The following is a 22,355-nucleotide window of genomic DNA, read 5'->3' as shown; positions in this document are numbered from 1 at the left end:
ACCGCCCGAGATGCCAGCACCCCCCCCCTCCCCCACCTGCATAGCGCTGCATGAGATTGTACATCGCATCCCCAGATCAAATGTACCTACAGAAAGATATGGAGGTGCGATGTACAACCCCACGGGAGCGCACTCTGTCCGATATCTTGCCAATACACGGTACCTTTATAGCAGCGATATCGTACCAATCCGTCAGATCGGCTGCTATATCGCACCGTGTATGGGGGCCTTTAGGCTTTCAGCTTGCTAGGAAAAAGTGTTGTCACTGAGACACGAGGCACTCAGTGCCTCATTCATGTTACTAGTTCCTAGTGAATTTATATGGATGATGGATTAGCCCAGAAAATGGCTGCTTCCTTTTGTATCTGGGTCCATTTTTAACTATGAAAACCTGAACGCCATGAGGAAAAAAGCGTTTTTATGTTTTTAATTAATTTTTTTTTTTTTTTTTTTCATATTTAAATCACCTTTTGCATACATCAGGAACATTTGCTTAGGAAACAAGTTTACCTATGCCAAACTGATCCCTGGATCTGTTCTGCCTTTGCACAGAGAATTTCTCCATGTGAATGCTTACTGAAATCAGTATGTACATAAATTAGCAGAGATATTGGATATAGGTTCCTAGAAGTTTGGATCTTTGGACATGTATGGACTAAGCAAAAACACAATTCTTGTTTTTAATTTATATTTATTAGTGCAAAAACAAAATCCACCTTTCAGTCTGCATGTTCTCAATGAGGCTCTGTCCGCTGTTATGGCATAGATTGCTTTACGGTATTCTATACAGTAAAAACAGTTAGTGCAAAACCGCTCTAGGTTTTGAAGAGAACAAATCTGACTGTGTGTAAGGGACGTACTGTAAGAAGGCATCGGGTAATACACAAAATACTATACAAAGGCAACTTCTGTTAACACAGCTGCTGGTAAACTTCACTTCAACCCTCCGCATTCTCTGACGGCCGCTGCTCTCGCTGGGATTTTTAGGATTACAAGAAAGTAGTGCACACAATAATAAAAGTTGTACAGTGAGTTGAGCTGCAGAAAATTTTAAAAAGTTCAGATGCAGATATTTATCTGGTTCATAAAAACTCAGAGAACAATAAACCGGAACAAGTGAGAAATTCGCACTCATTGAAACGATGCAAGAAGTTCTGTTTATGGGCTCCCAGTTCAAACCTGTTATGGGCACCCAGTTCAGTAGACCTCTGCTTCTCCCACTTTTATATGGGGAAACTGTTCATTTTCTTGGCAAAGGTTTTATTTTTTTTAAAGGAGGATACTGTAGTTTTCCAGTCTCTGATGAGACTTTTCCAGCATGAATCTTTCTCTAAACATATCTGGGAAAGAGATTAGAGGTGGGATCAGGAGCAGTCACAAAAATATATGTGGGAGACTATAAGTGTTGTGTGCGTGCTACTAAGTGTATATCAAAATATAAATAACCCAACAAAGGGAAGCCGAAGCACAAGCTATGTGAGCACAGCACAAAGTAAGAGATATATATATATAATTTTTTTGTTTGATTACCACCAAAGAAGAGAGAATGACTCTATAAGGCAGGTTAAAATGGCAAAAACAAAAACCTCCCTGTGTTACCAATGATACTTTTCCTCTGAATGATACCATGGGGTCAATCTAGTTAGGTGCGAGGTGCCACTTTCTCAGCAAATTCATTTAGCATTTTGCAATCCAATTAGAAACTCGCATTGAACCAGTCAGAGTAAACTTTTTTCCATTCGCACCTCCCTGAGGGTGAGAGATGGAAGGAAAAATCTTATTTTAAGGTTAAAATCATGCAGAACCTCTTGGACACCACAGTTAATGACCAATAGGGCAATTGGAAGTTTCCAATTAGCTTAATTATTCCAATAATTACATGTCAGTTTTTGGGGTTTAAAAAAAAGGCCCAAAATACCGCAAAATCAACTATTTTGTTGCATTATGCACCCCAAATTTAATTGAGTATTTATTTTTTGAAAAATAATAATTTTTATATAATATATATATTTATATATAATTTTTTTTTTTTATATTTTATTGTTAGAACAGCATATTCAATACAAATAAACTTAAAAGTAATCAGTAACACGAATAATACAAACAGAGAAGCAACATAGCAAGATGCACATTTATTTGCAGTAAATAAATCTACATGAACTACAATTGTACACAAAGGAATCAATCACATCTATAAATAGTGGTCCAGTTAAAATTAGAGTGGGGGTCAGAAGGGAGGGCCATTGTAAAGAACTTCCAATGTAAACCATGAAGTGAGTTGGAGCATATCCGCAGAGTCTTTTAAGTGATGGGGATAAAGTATGGTCGTAAGGCAACCAGGTGCCAAAAGACCTTTCTGTAAGGCCTTCCTTATTGGTGGACATCTCTGTCCAGTCCATTGTAAACAAAAATGTAATTTGAGGATGTAATAATGTAGGAGTGGGTGGGTCAGGGTCAATCCATTGTGAAAGAGTGTTTGTTTGTTTTTTTGCAGCTGCAGCCAGTTTGGTCTGGAGTAGCCTGTTTCTTTTTGTCAACCCCTAGAGTGTGTGTTCGTATATATGTTCCAGAATGCCTTTTTACATAATTATAGCCACCTCAAAGTCCCCCGAAAGCATTTTTTTTTTTTTTTTTTTTTTCGTATGAAAGTAAACGATAGAAGTTTTTTACTTTTTATAATTTTTTTTATTTAAAGATAGTGTCTATAATGCAGCAAGTAGTTAGTAAAAATACATATGTCACTCACAATTCCATCACAATCATTGACAATAGTTTATTATCCTCAAATGCATAAAACACAATAGCAATAAAGTTATAAATTATATTTTTCAGGTAATAAAAACCCTAGTTTACCAATAGTAACATAATACATTGATAGTATCTATTTGCATTAGCCCTTCTAACTAAAATGCCAATAAGATACTATCATTATATAATGTTACTATTGGTAAACTAGGGTTTTTATGTCTCTTTACTACTTGCTGCAGGATAGGCGCTCTGTATCTTTTTAAATAAATTTGGTTGCATTTTTTGCATAGAGGGAATTGGTAACTATCCCTTCGGAGCTGCCACGCCAGTTTGAGTGAGGCGTACTATATTTTGCTGATTTTTCCTTTATACATTTTTTTTTTTTTTTTTTTTACTTTAAAAAAAAAAAAGTACATATCAGTCATTTAACACCCTTTCAAAAGCTACAGGATGCCCTCCAACAGCCTTCTGTATGATTTTGCAAGCCAAATTGTCACCTTTTTAGGTTCCAGGAGGGTCCCCCCACTTTTTCATGCACCTCTCGCATCGCATTTTGGCTGACCATTCGCAACCCCTCGCTGCGAGTACTTCGAATAGACATTTTTAATAGGATTGGAGAACTCTCTTGTGCGAAGTCTGCTAGTTTCATGAAACCAGCTCGCACCTAATTGGTTGACCCCAATGAATGCATCACCTGTAAGCTCACACGATCAGGTCCTTCTTTACCTCCTGTTTCCTGTCTTCATATGTAATGTATAAGGTACGATCCACATGGGCAGTGCTGCGTTATAAGCCTTAAGGTGACTAGTATAATAAATGTAGTGGAACCAGAAAAAATGATTGTGTGACCTACAAATTGAAAAATAAAAAATAAAGATAGGGCGAGGGGGGGGATAGATATTCTGCATAATTGTGAAAAACTGTAAAGCTATTGGGGAGAGTGCTGCCTTACTGCTGGTATTTCCCATAGTATAGGAGAAAGTAACTGAGAGTGTGAAATTAGTGAACCTGAAGCTCTGAAGAAGTAAACCATAAAAGTATCTGTAGCCAGTTATGTAATGCACATGAATTCTGCTGTGACATTTAGTAATGTTTAAATTATATCTGATCAAACATAACAGCAACTAAAGGGATCGATGTTGAAATATTACATGAAAATACGTTCTTATGCTTAACGTGAACAATCAATCTAGACCACTTCATATAGCAATAGTGGTATGTGCAACAAAACAGGTGCTGATTCCACTGTTGAATAGGGGTTGGGTATGGGAGACCGGCAGTTGGGATTCCGGCTGCCAAAAGACACAGCGGCATCCCGATGCTCAGAATCCCGACAGGAGGTAGGTAAGTATACTAACCCTCCCTTCCTGCATCCTAACCCTCCCCCGCACCCTAACGCTCCCAGTTAATGCCTAACCCCCAATGTTGGTGCCTAACCCTAACTCACCCCCGGGTGTAACCTCCAAACCTCGCAGCCTAACCCTAATGCGGTGCCTAAACATAAATCTCAATCCCCCGCGCGTCTAACAGTTAACTGGAGGCGCTATACTTACGATCGGAATGCAGTCTGTTGAGATTCCGGCGTCTGCATCTCACTCGGTCGGGATTCCGGTGTTGTGGCCGCATGTCAGGATTCCTGCGCCGGGATTTCGCCCGCCGGCATTCCGATCATCTGTAAAGTAACTACATTTGTTAATTGGGATGCACCCACACTCCTATTATAAGCTAACTCTGCTAAAGAAATTATTTTTAATAGAGTAGAGTAAAAACTTTTGTATGGAGACAAATATTTTTGCTGACCCGTCTACAGTGTGCGAAAATCTACAGTTACATAGCACTGGGCCCCTAAATATAACCGCAGTTGAGGAAAATTGTAAGCCACTATCAGCGAAGACTTAGGCTGGGTACACATTACACGATATTTTAAATGATTTGCCCGATTCCGACTGACTGGAACTTCAAATATTCAAGTGTGTACGTGCTATGCGCGCTCCCGAGACGGCGTCCGTCGCATCTTCAGTTCGCCCCTACATGCAGCTCAATCTGACATTCTCGTGAAGATTTTGTTCAAATCGTGCAGAGTGTACGCTCTAGCGAACGACCGGGCGATATGTTAATATTATATAGTTAGCAATCTAACAACCAAACGATGCAAGATATATCGTCCCGTCGTCTGTAAGATTGCACAGTGTGTATGCACTGTATCATTTTGGTCCTACAGATTTCGCCTTGAACTCCCGGACATCACAACGTTTGCTGATCGTCTGATATCTACCCAGCTTAAGTTGTCTTGAATACAAATGAATGTTTCAGTTTGTGGGAATGGCAGTAAAGGTGCATACACACATAACTATTTTGTAACCAACGATTATCTGTCAGATTTTCCCTTGAAAAGGGAACGATTTTTTGAAGTGTAATGGAACGATTTTTACAACGATGAACGAAATATGTTCCTTCCCTTAATGAAAATCGTTATGTTGGACAGTCTGAAATGAACTACAAACGGGAGCGCGCTTGAACGATTTTCGTTCATTGTTATAGCTCCCAAACTGAACGATAACGACGCCGTTATAGTTAAATCGTTCAAAAAATCGTTACGTTTGTACACACCTTAAACCGTAACAAACTGTGAGAATCACAGGATTACTGTTAAACCCTCACTAGCAAGTTATTCCCGGGGTGAAAGTGCACGTAGACAATGTCCTTACGATCCTAACCTGCAATAAACTAAAAGACAGATTATTTGGCCTTGGGTGCATTCCCCTGCTGAGCATAGGGGACCTTATCAGGTATCGTCATCTCGGTGTGCCGCATTGCGGTCCCCTCAAGCTTCCAGACGACACAGTTTTTTTTTTTTTGTTTTTTTTTTCTTTCCATTGTGACCCCTGACTGCACCATAAATATGATTGGTCTTGGGCATTTGGGTATGTACCATTTTTTTAATAGGTTATTTGACTCTGGCGGATATGTTGTGACATGCTGCCTGTAGGCCTTATCCCAGGAAAAGCCCTTCTGTACGTATTCTATGCATTATAGCACTTCAGTATAGGACTGTGGCTGACACATGTTATTTACAGTGGTAGCTGAGAGATGCATTTAGAGCATATAGTCCTTGTGTTCTGGTGGGATATTACGTGGTTCCCTGGAGGCTCATAGCAGGAAGATAATGAGATAATTGTCTCCCACTGCTTCTGTCTCTGATATTCCTGAGAGTATTCCCTCTTAGAAGGTAGGGACATAAGAAGGGAGATATTGCGGCTGTATTGATTCATTGATCCTTTAATTCTTATGTTCTTTCCTTGTCCAAAATCTTTTATATCTGCTCATGTCATCGCCAATGTGCAGTGTTTTGCACTGTTTCACTCACAGTAGAAGTATTGCTAAACTGCTCAGTCTTGTGGGAGTGTTATCAGGGGATGTAGTTGGCAACCCGGCTGTCTGAATTCTGGTGCTGAAATCCCGACTGGTCGGAATCCAGGCACCAGTATCCCGACCGCTGGCTTCCCAAAGGTAAGTATCGGGGAGTTAGGGGGACGTTATGGTTAGGTAGTGGGGTTAGGGTTAGGCACAGGGTATTAAGTGTTAGGATTAGGGTGTGGGGAGGGGGGGGGGGGTTAGGTTTAGGCACCGGGAAGGGTTAGGATTAGGGTGTGGGATGTTAGGTTTAGGCACTTGGGGGGGAGGTTAGGTTTAGGCACTTGGGGGGGAGGTTAGGTTTAGGCACTTGGGGGGGAGGTTAGGTTTAGGCACTTGGGGGGGAGGTTAGGTTTAGGCACTTGGGGGGGAGGTTAGGTTTAGGCACTTGGGGGGGAGGTTAGGTTTAGGCACTTGGGGGGGAGGTTAGGTTTAGGCACTTGGGGGGGAGGTTAGGTTTAGGCACTTGGGGGGGAGGTTAGGTTTAGGCACTTGGGGGGGAGGTTAGGTTTAGGCACTTGGGGGGGAGGTTAGGTTTAGGCACTTGGGGGGGAGGTTAGGTTTAGGCACTTGGGGGGGAGGTTAGGTTTAGGCACTTGGGGGGGAGGTTAGGTTTAGGCACTTGGGGGGGAGGTTAGGTTTAGGCACTTGGGGGGGAGGTTAGGTTTAGGCACTTGGGGGGGAGGTTAGGTTTAGGCACTTGGGGGGGAGGTTAGGTTTAGGCACTTGGGGGGGGAGGTTAGGTTTAGGCACTTGGGGGGGAGGTTAGGTTTAGGCACTTGGGGGGGAGGTTAGGTTTAGGCACTTGGGGGGGAGGTTAGGTTTAGGCACTTGGGGGGGAGGTTAGGTTTAGGCACTTGGGGGGGAGGTTAGGTTTAGGCACTTGGGGGGGAGGTTAGGTTTAGGCACTTGGGGGGGAGGTTAGGTTTAGGCACTTGGGGGGGAGGTTAGGTTTAGGCACTTGGGGGGGAGGTTAGGTTTAGGCACTTGGGGGGGAGGTTAGGTTTAGGCACTTGGGGGGGAGGTTAGGTTTAGGCACTTGGGGGGGAGGTTAGGTTTAGGCACTTGGGGGGGAGGTTAGGTTTAGGCACTTGGGGGGGAGGTTAGGTTTAGGCACTAGGGGGGGAGGTTAGGGTTCGGAACCGGGGAGGGTTAGGGTAGGGGTTAGAAAAATACGTACCATTACTTCCTATGGATGTCTGGATTCTGCCTGTCGGTATTCTGACCAGCGGCTTCCTGATCGCCAGGATTTCATATCCAACCTGTTGTCGGCGTGTAGCCAGAGTGCCATGCTATTCTCAGCGGTGCATAGGGTGAAGTAAAGACTGCTTCCTACAGATCTCTTGCACCTAGCATAGAGCTGCTGCAAGAGCCGATGGTGACGGATACAGCAGTGCATGTAACAACTGCTTGAAGCCGCAGGGATGCCTGCATTCGCCCTATGGAGACTAGCATTAGCATAAGGTAGTAAATCGGGCTTCTGGAACTTCATGCAAAACAGCCACTTTGCTTCTGTCTCAGAATCCGCCCCAAAGTGCGAGGCTACTATGGAGCTTTACGTTCAAGTGACCCATTACCGAGGAGATCGTCACCAGATCCTACTATTTGATCCCTCCCTGGTATGTACATATTAGGATGGGGGTGATGGGATTGTGCTTCGTACAAGCTTGCAGAGAAGAGGAGAGTTTCAGTGCATCACTGCTGAAGATGCCATAGGTCATATGACTGACTAATGACCAATTAGGGAAAGCCCATTTAGCATGATGGCCTATGTAGTTACAGCAGGAAATGACCACCTTGCTGTCCGAGGCACCATATTCCCTGCATGTTGTTACCTGTATAATTGCTAGGCATGCTTGGGATGGAGCTCATGATTTTTTCAATGTGTCGACCTAATGACCATATCGAGCTATTTACTGTTGACATTCAGAAGCAGTCGACTCCCAGAACACACACACACACACACACACACACACACACACACACACACACACACACACACACACACACACACACACACACACACACACACACACACACACACACACACACACACACGACAGAGGGCAGAAATGATGCTCACCTGGAGGGTGTCACAGAAATATAACTGTGCAGTGGCAGCGCCTTCTCTGTTACCTTTTATATTTTTAGCATTCTATTAACTCTTCATATAGTATCAACGTTGTGCTGTCAGTACACTCCTGATAGTGTGCTCAAACTCATACTGTAGTGACATGCATAGTAACGGGCAGCTCTGTAAGTGGAGACTGTAACTGGGTCCCAAGATGCTTGTTTCCTCTCTCTACCTGACTTTTGTGTCATGTAATTCATTGTTGTTTTTTTTCTTTTATTATCGTTTAATTTGAAGAATCACGTAAATCGGAGCAGAATGAATCTGTTGTGGACCAGACCCTTCAGATACCTCTCCTCATGCAGAACCAGGTACCCAGTGGGTATGAAGATGGGGACAAGGTGGATGTTAGCCTGAGACCAGAAGCCGTAAGTTTTTTTTATTTTTTATTTTATTATTGCACCCTGTATAGAACTCTTTAAACTGTTTATATGCTGTGTACATACATGTGGTTGTTGTATTATTATTATTTCATTTGTCATGTTTGGGTTTTTTTTTGTTTTTTTTTATCATTTGGGCAAACATGCCCAAAAATTAGATGCCAGCAATTTGTGAGCTGTGTAAAACATTTCTGGGTGTCTGGATGTAGCTTGGCATCATGCACAACAATGGCAATAATATACGTAACCCAAATCTTCTATATCCTTACACCCAGTACTAGTCTTTACTGTCTCATCGCACGCTCAGTCAGCCTGGGCTACTTTGCCAGGTAGGCATTGCTTTTGGCTCTCCGAATCACTTGTGCCTCTTCTAGAAACCATTAAAAAAAAGGTTCATAGTGTTAAGATATACTGCGCCGTTCCTGTAATAACTCCCTGCATGGCTCTGGCTACAGGAACAGCACACCGTTCTGTAAGGTTCTGCCTGGGAGCTGTAATTGCCTCTAACCAGCTTTAAAGATCCTTGGATAAAGTATAGAAGTGTGGCCTGTCATTCATAGCCGTCTCCAGCAGTCAGGTCCCTTTATTTATTTTCTGGTTTGTTACCTTGGAGATTGGGGTTTATCCATCCTTGGCTAAACTGTGTTCTGTTTCTGATTTGCCAGGCAGAGGCTGCAGATTATGAAGTGGTGCCCGTGGAACAGTACGGGATGGCCATGCTTAGAGGGATGGGCTGGAAGGAGGGCGAAGGCATCGGAAAAACCTTCAAACAGTACGTGTGATTCCTGGCTGATAAGTCTTGTGGGAGAATCATGGCATTCATTGGAATATAAACTCATGTGTTGAAATATGAAATAACAGCTGGTGTTGCACCAGTGCTCCTGTGCGCTGGCTGGAATCCTCACACACACGTATTACGTTACACATTGAGGGGTCTATTTACTAAGCAGTATTAGGAGACAGAGTAAAAAGTGATAAGGTGCCAGCCAATCTGCTCCCAACTGTCATTTTTCAAACCCCGCCCGTGAGATGGCAGTTAGGAGCTGATTGGCTGGTACCTTATCACTTTTCACTCTGTCTCCTAACACTGCTTAGTAAATAGACCCCTTAGATGTTTTCTGTGATTCAACTGTAGAGACTACACTAACCAGAAGAGCATACATTATCATCTGCTTTTAAATATTTAATGAGTGCCTTTTTATTAACTGCTATATAACTAAGTTGTCAAACTCTTACATTGAGGTAAATATACTCAGTGAAGTACTCTTTGATTTTCCTAGGAACAATGGGCCTGATTCAGAGCTGAACGCTCTGACCAGAGCGCTCGCTCTGAATCGGCCCTCCTACCTTTTTTTGGAGCGTCCTCATGGACGCTCGCATAGCTGTGGGTTACCACCCACAGCTATAGCGAGCGTCCATGATGATGGTCGCAATGGTCTTGACCATCGCGGCCATCGGGCTTGCGACGGAGACCCTGCGGTAGGGTCTCGCTGCCGCAAGCCCTGGTGTGATATTGGCTCTATCAGAGCCAAAATCACTCCCACTGACATCACTAGTGATGTCAGTGGAGCCGGCTTGAGACGGTAGGCGTTCCCATGGGAACGCCTCTGTCTGGCAGGCACGCCCACCAAAGGGGGCGTGCTGTCAGTCAACATCGACAGCACGCCCCCTTTGGTGCAAGACCCGGAGCGATGGTGAGCCCGTCGCTCGCCGGGTCTCGCGCATGCGCACGACGGAGCTCCCTCCGTCGTGCGCAGTGGGAACATCAACCCGCTTGCGAGCATCCTGCCGCTCGCGAGCGGGTCTGAATGACCCCCAATGTCCAAGCAGTTCTTATTTTTCTTGGGAGGGAGGGTATTTTTTTTATAATTTTTTTTTACTTAATATTTTTATTAGTTCCAAAGCATACAAACTAGAAATACAGTAACACCTGACATATTATTATAATGCAAATAAGGATCGAGAGTGATAAACATTGAAAGGTATAATCCCAAATAAGTATTGCATTACAACAAATCACAAAAAAATCATGTAAATGAACAGTACAAAGTACTAGAGAAAAAAATAAATCGCTATATAGAGGAGTAAACTTCACCTTTTCTCAATTTTCCACATAGGTAATCTAAATCTCTGCACCCAGAAATTACTGGGGCAGAGGGAGGGTATTTAAAAAAGAACCCGATTTATAATTTTATATATCACCATTTTAAATAGAAGACATTCTGTCTATATTTTGTGATAGAGCTGCATGCTGCTTACGATGGGGCCAGGCAGCTGTTCTGTAGAGCAGATTTGTTTATTAGGTACTTCCTGAATGTGGCTGTTACTGTACTATCACAAGGCTTTATAAGCGCATCAGAATTCCTTCAATGAAAATTTGCATATATGGCTCAATTCACAATGTACGCTTATCACACAGGAGGCAGCGTCGGATCATCTGCGTGATCATTGGTCATCTGAGCAACCTCTGGTTACTCAGGATGACCGGGGCATTCGCGCTGCTGAAATCAGCTACACTACTGGAGACAATGGTCTGTTTGGTGTCTTGATGATAGAACATGTCCATTGACACTTATGTAATTCAGTTCCTATTTTTTTCAGATAACTTTCTGTGCGAAGTAAATCCTCCCAAAGTTCTATCCACCATTCATAGTTGCATACGTTCATATTGTCAACATTGTCTGAATGCTGACATGATGTAATCTTTATTTATTTTTTTATGATGTTAGAATTATGTTACCCATACTAACCTCACCAATGGACGACATCCACATGGCTGACATGCCGATTGTCTCTGTCAGTGTTGTCATTCTGGTGTCAACATTCTGGTGAATTGTCGACATTTTGTACCACACCCTTCCTAGCAAGATATGTTAATTACAGATTATAGAAATGTTGTATACAATTGTTAAAAAAAAAATAAAAAATTCTGAGCATTGATGTAAATCTACCTGTAGTTAATCTAAGTATTGAAACGTTTACAGGGTCAGACCAACCTACAACCAGTTCATGCCTAGAATAACCATTGGCCAACTGGAGCACCAGTAATGTCACCACTTGGCTACAAAACTTGTGTGGTAATCTCTTCTCTATAAAAGTTCATACAATTTATTTATTTTTATACATAGGGATGTTAAGCCATTAGACCAGAAGCTGCGCCCTAAGGGCCTGGGACTAGGTGCTGACCGGACTGCCCTCAAGGACCTGGAGCCTCAGAAACCCCGCAGGCCCCTGAAACCAGGGGAGGAGCCAGAGGAGGAGGCGAAGGGCCTAGGTACGGGAAGCACCGTGTTAATCCAGAGTGGCGCCCACAAGGAGCTCTATGGGAAGGTGTGTCTCCGTTGTCGTGTTCTGTTATGGGAGAAAAGATGGCGTCTCCTTGGGTTTCCGCTGACCACTGTGTGTCACTGTTGTAGGTGGAAGGCCTGGATGCAGACAATTGCCGGGCAATGGTGAAGCTAGCGATCGGTGGTAAAATGGCGACCGTGTCCCAGTTCGCGTTGCGACTAGTCAGCAGCACAGAATACGCAAAGTATGCAAAGGATCTGAGTGAGTAACATGTCTGTAGTGTTTCAGTGTGTGCATGAGTAATGGGATTGACCAGGAAAAACACACACACCCAGTCACTCCCGTCTGTATCATTGCATAGATGAGGCATATACGTTCATTTAGCCATATAAATACTTCAGATCATGCTTCACTAATATATCGTTTGCTGCTAAACAGATCCACACCCAATATGTATGTGTTCACCATGCTCCTACTCTGTAACCTCTCAGCATCTGGATTGCTGCCTATTCTCCACCCTTTATGTCCGGGATGAGATAAGAGAGAGCAGATTTTAGAAATTAATTGGAGCCAATCTGACACTTTACATCTCCCCGTATCCTACAAAGGCCTTAGAAGCACTAATTTGGTTACCTAGATACATATTTGCATAAGGGTTACTGATTTAACCGTTGGATCCCATCCAGCTTTATACTACATACAAAACATGCGGCAGCCACTATAAAATGAGAGGTATTAGTACAAAGTGTACGATTTCTACAATTCCTGTGACCGGCAATTTGGCCACATAAGTAGGGATTTTTTTTTTTTTGATTTTTTTTTAAAGAAATATTTGTCCATGGTGAAAATATAATTAAAAAAATGTAATATATGGCTTCTTCCGAAAGCAATCCAATTGATAACTCCGTTCATTCAGCATGGTACAAATAACAAATGTTTGGTGCATGTAAGTGATCGCTGTTAATACAAGTTGATTTATTGAAAATATTAATAATCCAGAGACCTGCAATTACCCCAGTCAGGGAAATCGACATTGTCATGCTGGGTTTTATTAGTTAGATTTGAATTTTATTACAGGTATTATCTTTAATTTATTTGTCACCGCCAAGTATGCGCAGTGTCGGGCATATAGTAGATGTAAAAATCAAATAAAAAGTAAGTATAACACACATTACAAAAAAAAATGACAGACTGAGAGGGATGAGTACAGGAGTAGGGGTAACGGGGTAACTTGTAGCTTTTGGGAGCAGTAGCGGGTGTGGGTGGTTGATGAAGGTTTAAAAAAGTAAAAAAAAAAAAAATCCTGTGCCCAGTATATAGGCGAGTAGACAGTATAAATGCTAGGAGACGAGAGAGCGAGCGTTGGGGGCATTGGGCTGTGCAAAGAAGAAAAAGAGGGTAGAGGGCCCTGCCTGAGAGCTTACATTCTAAAGGATTAATATCTAATTATAAGGGCATTTTGTGTTGTGTGATCTTTAGTCAGTTTAAGTGCTTGATTTAAAGGAGAGTGTGGGGCTAAGTTTCTATCCCCTTTTATGTTTCATTGTAAGGAATTACTTTGATTTTGTTGATGATAATAATAATAATAGCAAAAACAATAAAAAAAATAATTAAAAAAAAAAATTTCGGCTTCAGGGGTAAAAAACCTGGGATTTCGTGCAGGAGCTCCAAATAAAATGTAGCTTTTTATTGCTGCACGCAAGTAGGGTTTTTTCTTAAATAAATAAGTTTTGAATAAATTATTATAAACACTTTACTGATTTATGGTTTGCAGGTACTTTATTTTATCATTAGCCTTTATTTATATGGCGCCGATATTCTATTACAGTGATGGTTCTAATACTGTATTACACTATTGAGCTTTTTTGTCTTCACGTGAGATTTCTCCAGCATTAGGCTGATTTCTGAAGGATGTTCTAAAGACTCTCTGATGAGCATCACATCTGTATATTTGGTACGTAGACAATCGCCTTCATTATTACAAACTAGGTCGCTTTTAGATTTTACCATATCTTTGATGATGTCACATGAGATGGATTTCACATATGGAAGGGGACACAGAATATATATATATATATATATATATATATATATATATATATATATATAGATAAGCGTTGTAAATGTCACTATTTGGTAGGCATGCACTTTAGGCACACAAATACAGGGGTCTATGTACTAAGCCTTGGAGGGAAATAAAGTACCAACCAATCAGCTCCTAACTGTCACTTAACAGGCTGTGTTTGAATGACGACAGTTAGGAGCTGATTAGTTGGTACTTTACCTCTGTCCACGGCTTAGTCCATAGGCCCCACCTGATTAAACAAAGCATAAATAAGACAGCAGCCACCTGGGCAAGGGAGCGTTTATATAGATAAGAGGTTTTTCTATGAACTTTGTCATCTGTTCTTAGAACACGGAGTGGACTTCTAGAACACACACACACACACACACACACACACACACTCAATACTGGTAATGTTAAGTCATTTTAAAGAGCATCTGTAACCTTCAGTCTAGGCAGCGATTTTTATTGCTTATCCATTATGCCTGATTGCTTCCTAACAATTCTCTAATGTATGACAAATATCTGTGAAGTGCTAGCTCCTGGTGAATAGATAAAGCTGTGTGCAACTCACACTTCATAACATCTACACCAAGGAAACATTAAAAAGGTGTTCGGTAGTCTGAGTATTATTTTTTTATTTTTTTTACATTTTTTTAAATTACCTTCTACCACCAAAAATAAGATGAGCAAATACAGGGTATATAAACCACTTTCTGCATGCATACAAAGTACATTGGATGTAAAGATACAAAATACGCTCATTTGTAGTCATCTGATAAACCACTGATACTTCAAACGTGAAGAGAATAACAGCATCACTACAAAGTCCAGCCTACTAACAATTTAGGACCAATGCCTTTAATAATTTATCATCTGTTATCCTTTACTAAAAGTTTTATAATAAGCCCAAAGCTACTAGTAGTCTTCAACTACTGTCTGTGTCTCTGTTATACAGTTCAATGTTTTTATTGTCAGAAATGCACTTTTCTGTACTTATAACGTGCATCTGTGAAAGGTGTTAAAATATCCAATGAAAGTATAGGCGGAAACCTGGTTACCACACTCTGCAAGCACCCGTTAAAGAAAAGAGAAATCCAGTGCAAGGTAATAAAGGCTCTGTGAATACCTGGAAACTAGGGTACGACCCTGCACATGCTTCCTTTAGTCATATTTTGTCCCTTTAAAACAAACTTACATGTTTGCATCTGGGCATATAATAAGTCATACATATCAACCTAGCCCACATTTAGTTATGAACTTCCCAAATTCTCCCTGCATCTTCCATCAGCACATACAATATTTCATCCTGCCGACAACGCCAATTTTTATCTGTTAAAATCCTGGGCATTAGTGAAAAGTAGGCACTTGATGTTGTGAAACATGATTTGCCTTGTTGGCTGCATGTGGAATAGAGGCAGTGAATATAATGGTTTTAGATTATTGCACAATGGTTCTAGTTGGTCACAGTAACATCTTGTGCCTAATTTCTATAGTAGGTTATAGAGTATATAGAAAAACTAACAAAAGCACAAGTAGCTAGTAATAATTTCTGAAACCAGATGAACGCAACATTGGTTATGTACGAGACGATGGTGACCTAACAGAAAGGTATGGTAAGGATATGGGTCAGAAAGCCGGAGTAGTGACTACGTATGCTATTAGAGTATGTTAGCCTGATCTGTTGCTGTGCCTGCCCATGTGATTTTCAATAAGCAGACTCAACTCACCTAGGTTACTGCACCTCTGCACATTGCTAGTAAATTGTGGCTGTCATGTATCCAATGTAGTGTCTACAATTAGGCAACGTTTAATTCATATTCTTCTCTCCAGGCCGGTTAAGTAAAGCAGAGCAGCAAAAGAAGCAGCAAGAAACTAAGGAGGATAAGCGCAAGGAGTGTTCGCCCGAGAGAACGCAACCGAGGAGGAGGGATGGGGAGGAATCCAGAGAGTCGAGCAGGAACGGAAACTCCAGCAGCAGAGATAAGAGACATCGACCGAGGAGTCCTGAGCAAGAGAAGAAGAAGAGACCAAAGCCGGAGGAACAGAAGTGAGAATGAACTCTTCCTACAGAGCTTGTCTCGCTGTATTGGCATCTAAAGATCTTAAATGAAGATATTTGTTCAAGTTTTTTAATTTATTTTGATCTTCCTGAATCTTAAAACCATTTTATCGCTCTGTGTGGAGATGGTTTGAACACTAGTAAACGTTCTCTCTTCTGCTCATGAACATTATATGTAACGTTTATCAGATTGTTACAAATCATTCCGTGCAAGTTGAATTTGTGAAGAGCTGTTAAAGCTTAGTACACACTAGACGACTTGCAAACGATGCAATGGTCGTTAAGATTTCCCTTGAACTCCCGGACAAACGATCTAGTGCATACACACTGTGCAATCTAACAAACGACCAAACAATATATCTTGCATAGTTTGGTGGTTAGATTGTGTACTATATAATAACATGTTGCCTGGTCGTTCGCTAGAGCGTACATGCTGCATGATTTGCGGGAGATCGTTAATGAGATTGTCAGATTGAGCTGCACGTAGGGACGACCAGAATATGCGAGGGACGACGCCGGGGGAGCGCGCATGGTGCGTACACACTTGACGATTTGTCGTTCCGATGCGTCGGAATCTGCCAAATCGTTCAAAAAATTGTCTAGTGTATATGCAGCTTAAGTCAGAAGCATTATCTGTTTGGGAGCCCATATGATGCTACAATGAGTGCTAATAGCTCAACTTGTTGGGACCAACAGATCCCAGTATGCAGACATATCTGTCCATCGGCCGTGCAGCACAGCCGATGCGATATGTCGGTGAACCGACATATCGCGGGTACACACCGGCCGACGTGCAGCAGATATATTGGCCGATCAATTGATCGGCCAGTGTGTCTGTCAGTGTGTACCCAGCATTAGTCTGGGGAATTAAAAAAAAAAAAAAAAAAAAAAAATGTCTGTCTATCTAAAAATTACTCAACATCACCCCAAAAATCTCACACTTGCCTGACTAATATGAAACTACAATCACAACTCAATGTAGTCAGTTACTGTTCACCACACAATTCTCTGCCTTAAATGCAGCATTTAAAAAAGAAAACAATAGTTGATAGCATGTAAATTATTTGAGAACACAGACACATTATTAAATGGAGTTTATTAGGACAGAAGATTCGATACATTTTCAATAAAAATAATGACAAATTAATACAGTATATAGGCAATTTAAATTCAAATGCATTTTTGTAAAATAAAGCAAGCACTCACATTATCTGATATCTGGAGAAGGCTACAAGGGAAGGACAATTCTTCAGCATCAAGACTCCCATGAACTGACAGTTTCCAACCTCATTTCATTAATTTTAAATCTATTTACTTTCTACCCAAACCACCCTTTTCTTTTACATTTTTGGGTCAGAGGAACGCTTGTATGCTAATCTGCTTTACAACAATGCCTTATTGTGCAAAAATAAAAATAAGTACTTTCATAAATAATAGAACTGTTTTTCAAGAACTTAGAAGATATTTGATAATCAGTACACTGCACATGGTGTATTTTTTTCCACACCTATATATAGGAAACATGATTATGCTATATGCAGATATAATATTTCCTCAGCTTTTTTATGGGTTGGTCTCTATTGATGACACAGGTCATGTGGCTGGTTCCACAGGTTATAAATCTAACTGTTTTATATCAGTCTGTACTATGTAGGAAAATAAATTAAATATCTGCTGTTTTTTCTTCCTCAGCTGGTTATATCGGGACTTAAGAGTTCGATTTATAGACAAACACTATAAAGGTGGAAAATACTACAACTCCAAGGTATTCATTTTATGTTATGTCCACCTGTTCCTCATTTATGCTTTCTAGTTGTGTGGTTTTTTTTTTTTTTAAACATTCTAACAGACTTCGACCATTGTCTTAATATGGAAATAACATGCAAATAGACACTTCTTGTGGAGTGATGAGGAAGGTTTAAGAAAATCTAAAATAATTAACCATTTCTGGGGCTGCAGAATATAGATACATTGTAGGGATGGCATCCCATAGAGGTAGACTTTACCTGTATTACAAGAGAATGGTGTAATGTAACGAGAGAATGGCAGAGCACTGGGCCCACGCCTAGAAGTGAATTTCAGCCACAAGATATTGTAACGGGGGAGGGTGCAGACTCCGTTCTCTCCTGCAACAAATCTACTGTGGCCCACTTAGTAAGGACATATTTTCTGCCACAACACATTTGGGCTGATTTAGCTAAGGCATAAATCGGATTTATGGGACCACAAAGAAATTAATGGAGGAGATTCATATAAGTGCAAGATTCCATCAGAACTTTGCGGCACATGGCGGGTAATTACGGGAGAGAAACTTTCCTCGTTTTCTGATCGCATCTCTACGGGGTGTGCGCTAAAATGAGCGTGAGGTGTTCCTGGGTGGATAATCCACATATTAGTGTGACTCTCCCCCACAGTTAGCATCTGCGATCAACTTCAGAATATATATATATAATAATTTTTTATTTTTTTTTCTCCTTCAACTTCATTTATTATACATCTGTGATTCGGAGATACTGCCTTGTACTTTTCCGTTATTCACATTGCCATGAGCCGTGAACGTCACATGCTGCCACCGCCAGTGTAGTCTGCATTGGCGCGAAATATGGCGATCAATTTTTAATGCTATTGTAACAATTTTTATTGTTCAGTAATGATTCCCAAGCATTCTAGATAATAGATTCCATACCTAGTAATGGTTCTGATTCAGGTTTCAGATGAACTCCACCTGTTGGTGAGGAGTCAAATTTAAAGGGATGATGCTTTGCACCCCTACTTTTTGCTAGTTTCATATTTACTTTGGGATAGCAGAATATGTCATTGGCTTGGAAACTTCTGCGCAAAGGGCTTTAATGGCTGGACTGTCCCAAAACGCATTCAGCAAGTCCCCTGTAAGATCACTATTCCTCTAAGACCACTTAGTTTGATTGGGCCAAAATACATGTTTGACTGGGGTTCAACCACACTGTATGTAGCAGTTCTGAGCGATATGCATTTAGGTATTCAGTGACCGTTTCTAAAAAGTCTCTCCCATTCCTCCTCCTGTGAGTGTATTCTCCTATTAAGCAGCATTGCTAGAAGCTAACGCTCTCCTCTCCTTCATCCCTCCATACAGATGTTAGTAGAAGACCTGCTGAGCCCTAGGACCTGTGTGTGCCGGACAGAAAATGGCCGCCTCTTAGAAGGTGAACACCTGCCCACAGATCACTGATAGTTATGCAGCTTACGTTTATCCATTGGCTCATCCTGGTCTTCCCACTCCTAAGGAACATTCTTCCACATGAAAACCACCTCCTATGGCAAAATCCAATGTTAATAATGTAGAAACTATACAACCTGGGGACCCACAAAATATTGGGTGGCCCTCGCCATACGAGGAGTGGGATCAGGGATTGGAGGGTATATTCTGTATTGGGCCGGGAGTAAGTTCTATGCTGGTCAGAATTATTCATTGCTGCTCACCAGGCCCCCCGCGTTCTGTACAGTGTCAGGACAGCAGATTCGTATTACACGGTGGAGTTCTATGACCGGCTTCAGGTTATACAGATGCTGAGGGTCATTCAGTTAGCAACTACTATTATTTCCTTCCGCCATTAATGTACACCTGATCGTTGAGGGAGACGTAAGTAAAACTAATCACTGACCGACCTCATTCGGCTTTGTCCAAGTCCTGACAGCGGATTTGTAGAGTCGGCCAGCGGCTTAGCTGCCTGGAATTATCTCCTCCGCCACAGAAAAGAGACGGCATGGGAAGGATGAGCCATCAGGGGTTATTAGAAGAGCTAATAGTATATAGTGCATATTTAGATGCTCTTGTGGGAATAGGATTTAACGTTTAAATATGCAGCTCCTGTATTGTCTATGCCTCTGTGTTGAATACCGGCGTCCCAAAATTGATAGCAACTAATGAATCCTATTCCTTCCCGCTGGAAGTGAGCAAAGTTGCAGTAAAATGTTGCACGAATCATGTTTCGGTGCAGAAAGGTGGATGTTCTGGATATATAATCTGCAATTTCCTGTTTTTCTTCCCCATTCTGCAGAAAGCCATTAGGTGTTTGTATGCAAAAAAAATAGAGTTTGGGTGAGGATAGACAAGTCGTGCTGCTGTGGGGTCGGGATAGGACACGGATCACTTCAGCCCAAAATCTACCATTGCGTAGGCTGAATCCATGTGTTCATGGCTGCCCTCTGCTGGTCGTTTGTAATGGTTGCGATTTCAATATGGAAGAGGGGTTGCAGTATTCCTGCTGGCAGACAGATGTCTCGCTTTTCCGCTACCCCGTGGAGAGTGCAATGAACAGGGGTTATGTATAGTCTGTGTGGACTTGTCTGATTATAGATCCAGAGTTTGCTTTTGATGTAGCATTTAATCGGCTCAGACAGAAAGCTGTAATGTCCATGAATTAGTCTGTATTGCACAGCATTAGTCCACCAATAAATAAAGGCAGAGGCAGGCTGAATCTTAATATATATGCACAAGGCAGCACTCCACGGATTTATCACTCAGCATAAAAGAGCCACTTCCAGACTCAGACGTAGCAACGTTTCAGATTTATTCCAAATCTTTCGTCAAGCTAGCTTGATGAAAGATTTGGAATAAATCTGAAACGTTGCTACGTCTGAGTCTGGAAGTGGCTCTTTTATGCTGAGTGATAAATCCGTGGAGTGCTGCCTTGTGTGTGTGTGTGTGTATATGTGTGTGTATATATATATATATATATATATATATATATATATATATATATATATATAAAGTGTTTCCAATTTGACCCATGTCCGTGGTGCTTCTAAATGATCGTGTTGTCTCTCTTAGATATAACGCAGGACATGCTGGAGACCCTGATCCCTAAGGAGGAAGGGGACCATGTCATGGTGGTGCTGGGGGAACATAAAGGACAGGTAAGGGCACATTTCACTGGTCATCTTACGTCATTTTAATGTTACTACCATGAGTTTATTTAAAAGTAGAGACATTAGGCCTGATTCTCGGTCGGTCGGATGCAGAGTCTATGCCACACGCAGCAGGCCGATGTTTTAAGTCTGAGGAACTGCAGCTGCCCAAGACACTGCAAGTGCACGTCTCAGTTGTGCTAAAATCTGCCGCAGCATTAATGTAAGACACCGAAGCAACTGTGGCCGACTCTGAATCAGGCCTATTGTGATTTACTTTATTTGGTTATGAGCTATGATATGCACCTATAATGGCAATAAAGGTCACTGTGGTGGCGGGCACCATTGCCATCACCTCAAGGGTGGAGTAAAGATTGTCAGCCATTTTGTGTGACAAAAGTGGGTTCTGGGCTTGAGGATAATCGAGCGTTTCCAAACCCCCCACCACCACCACCACCACCCCCCCCCCCAATATCTTGTCCTACAAAACAATCTCACATGAAGTCTGGCACATTACGACAGCTAGTCTGCTCCCTATGCCTGGCCAGCTACGCCATCTTGTTGCAGTAAGCTGAGCATGTGGAGCACCTCTATCATTCCTGCCCCCATTTTGCAATTTGAAAATGCATGTTTGGTCCTGACGTCAACTTAAGATGGAGATGGGCGATTCCCATGACACGGAGGGCCCTAAAGGGCATGGACTGATCTTTCCATTAGGTGGCGAGAGGCCCACAGGGAAGTGATTGGTCATTTCCATTGGAAGCTGAGTATAATGCAGCTGGCGAGTGTGACTCTGATGGCACAGCAGTAACTCCTGACTCTTCATTTTTATTTTTTAGGTGGGAAAGATCCTGCATAGAGACAAACAGAAGAACAAAGCTCTGGTGCAGCTGCAAGGCGAGCAGGATATAGCCGTAAACCTAAGTTATGATGTAATCTGTCACTATATGGGGGAGCATGAGGACTAGGCCCTGCAGTAACCACGGGCGATAGGCGCTTTATACATTGTTGCACCTCCTAGCTGTGTTTTTATTGTATACCTGTAAATAAATGTGTTGTTTTGTAGAAGTCTCTGCAGTTCTCAGTTTGCACAATTTGTAGCACTTGTATTCACACTGGACGTGCTCTGACACTGAGCGCACACACACACCTACTAGCGATGCAGAGTTGTATGTATTCCCATCGCCTCTACACTGACGAGTACAGGTGTGTAATGGGGCGCTCTCTCATGTAGGCATTGCTCAGCGAGGGCATGAAAGTGCCACGGCGGGCTGCACAGTGTTGGATGTTGTATGGGTTCCCGACTATAAATAGTAATTAGTTAGACAATGTCTAGATAGACACCAGATGTTAGACAGTTCGACAGGGTCAAAAGTCAGA

The 22,355-nt window shown here is 41.9% G+C and overlaps 1 protein-coding gene across 1 annotated transcript in view; it reads left to right on the top strand.

Moving 5' to 3' along the window:
* Positions 1-22,048, top strand: part of GPKOW (G-patch domain and KOW motifs) — a 38,671-nt gene extending 16,623 nt beyond the window's left edge. The window contains exons 3-11 of the mRNA XM_088453387.1: positions 8,531-8,661; positions 9,339-9,445; positions 11,802-12,003; positions 12,090-12,222; positions 15,860-16,076; positions 17,781-17,853; positions 19,201-19,270; positions 20,899-20,984; positions 21,815-22,048. Of these exons, the coding sequence (XP_088309513.1) occupies positions 8,531-8,661; positions 9,339-9,445; positions 11,802-12,003; positions 12,090-12,222; positions 15,860-16,076; positions 17,781-17,853; positions 19,201-19,270; positions 20,899-20,984; positions 21,815-21,943 (1,148 nt within the window). The 3' untranslated portion in view covers positions 21,944-22,048. The remainder of the gene's footprint in view (positions 1-8,530; positions 8,662-9,338; positions 9,446-11,801; positions 12,004-12,089; positions 12,223-15,859; positions 16,077-17,780; positions 17,854-19,200; positions 19,271-20,898; positions 20,985-21,814) is intronic.
* The last annotated feature ends 307 nt before the right edge of the window (positions 22,049-22,355 follow it).

Source organism: Taudactylus pleione, unplaced genomic scaffold (genome assembly GCF_031769625.1).
Source record: "Taudactylus pleione unplaced genomic scaffold, aTauple2 ptg000579l, whole genome shotgun sequence".
Lineage (NCBI taxonomy): Eukaryota > Metazoa > Chordata > Amphibia > Anura > Myobatrachidae > Taudactylus > Taudactylus pleione.
Note: the sequence above shows the minus strand (reverse complement) of the source record. Positions and strands in the feature narration are given on the sequence as shown.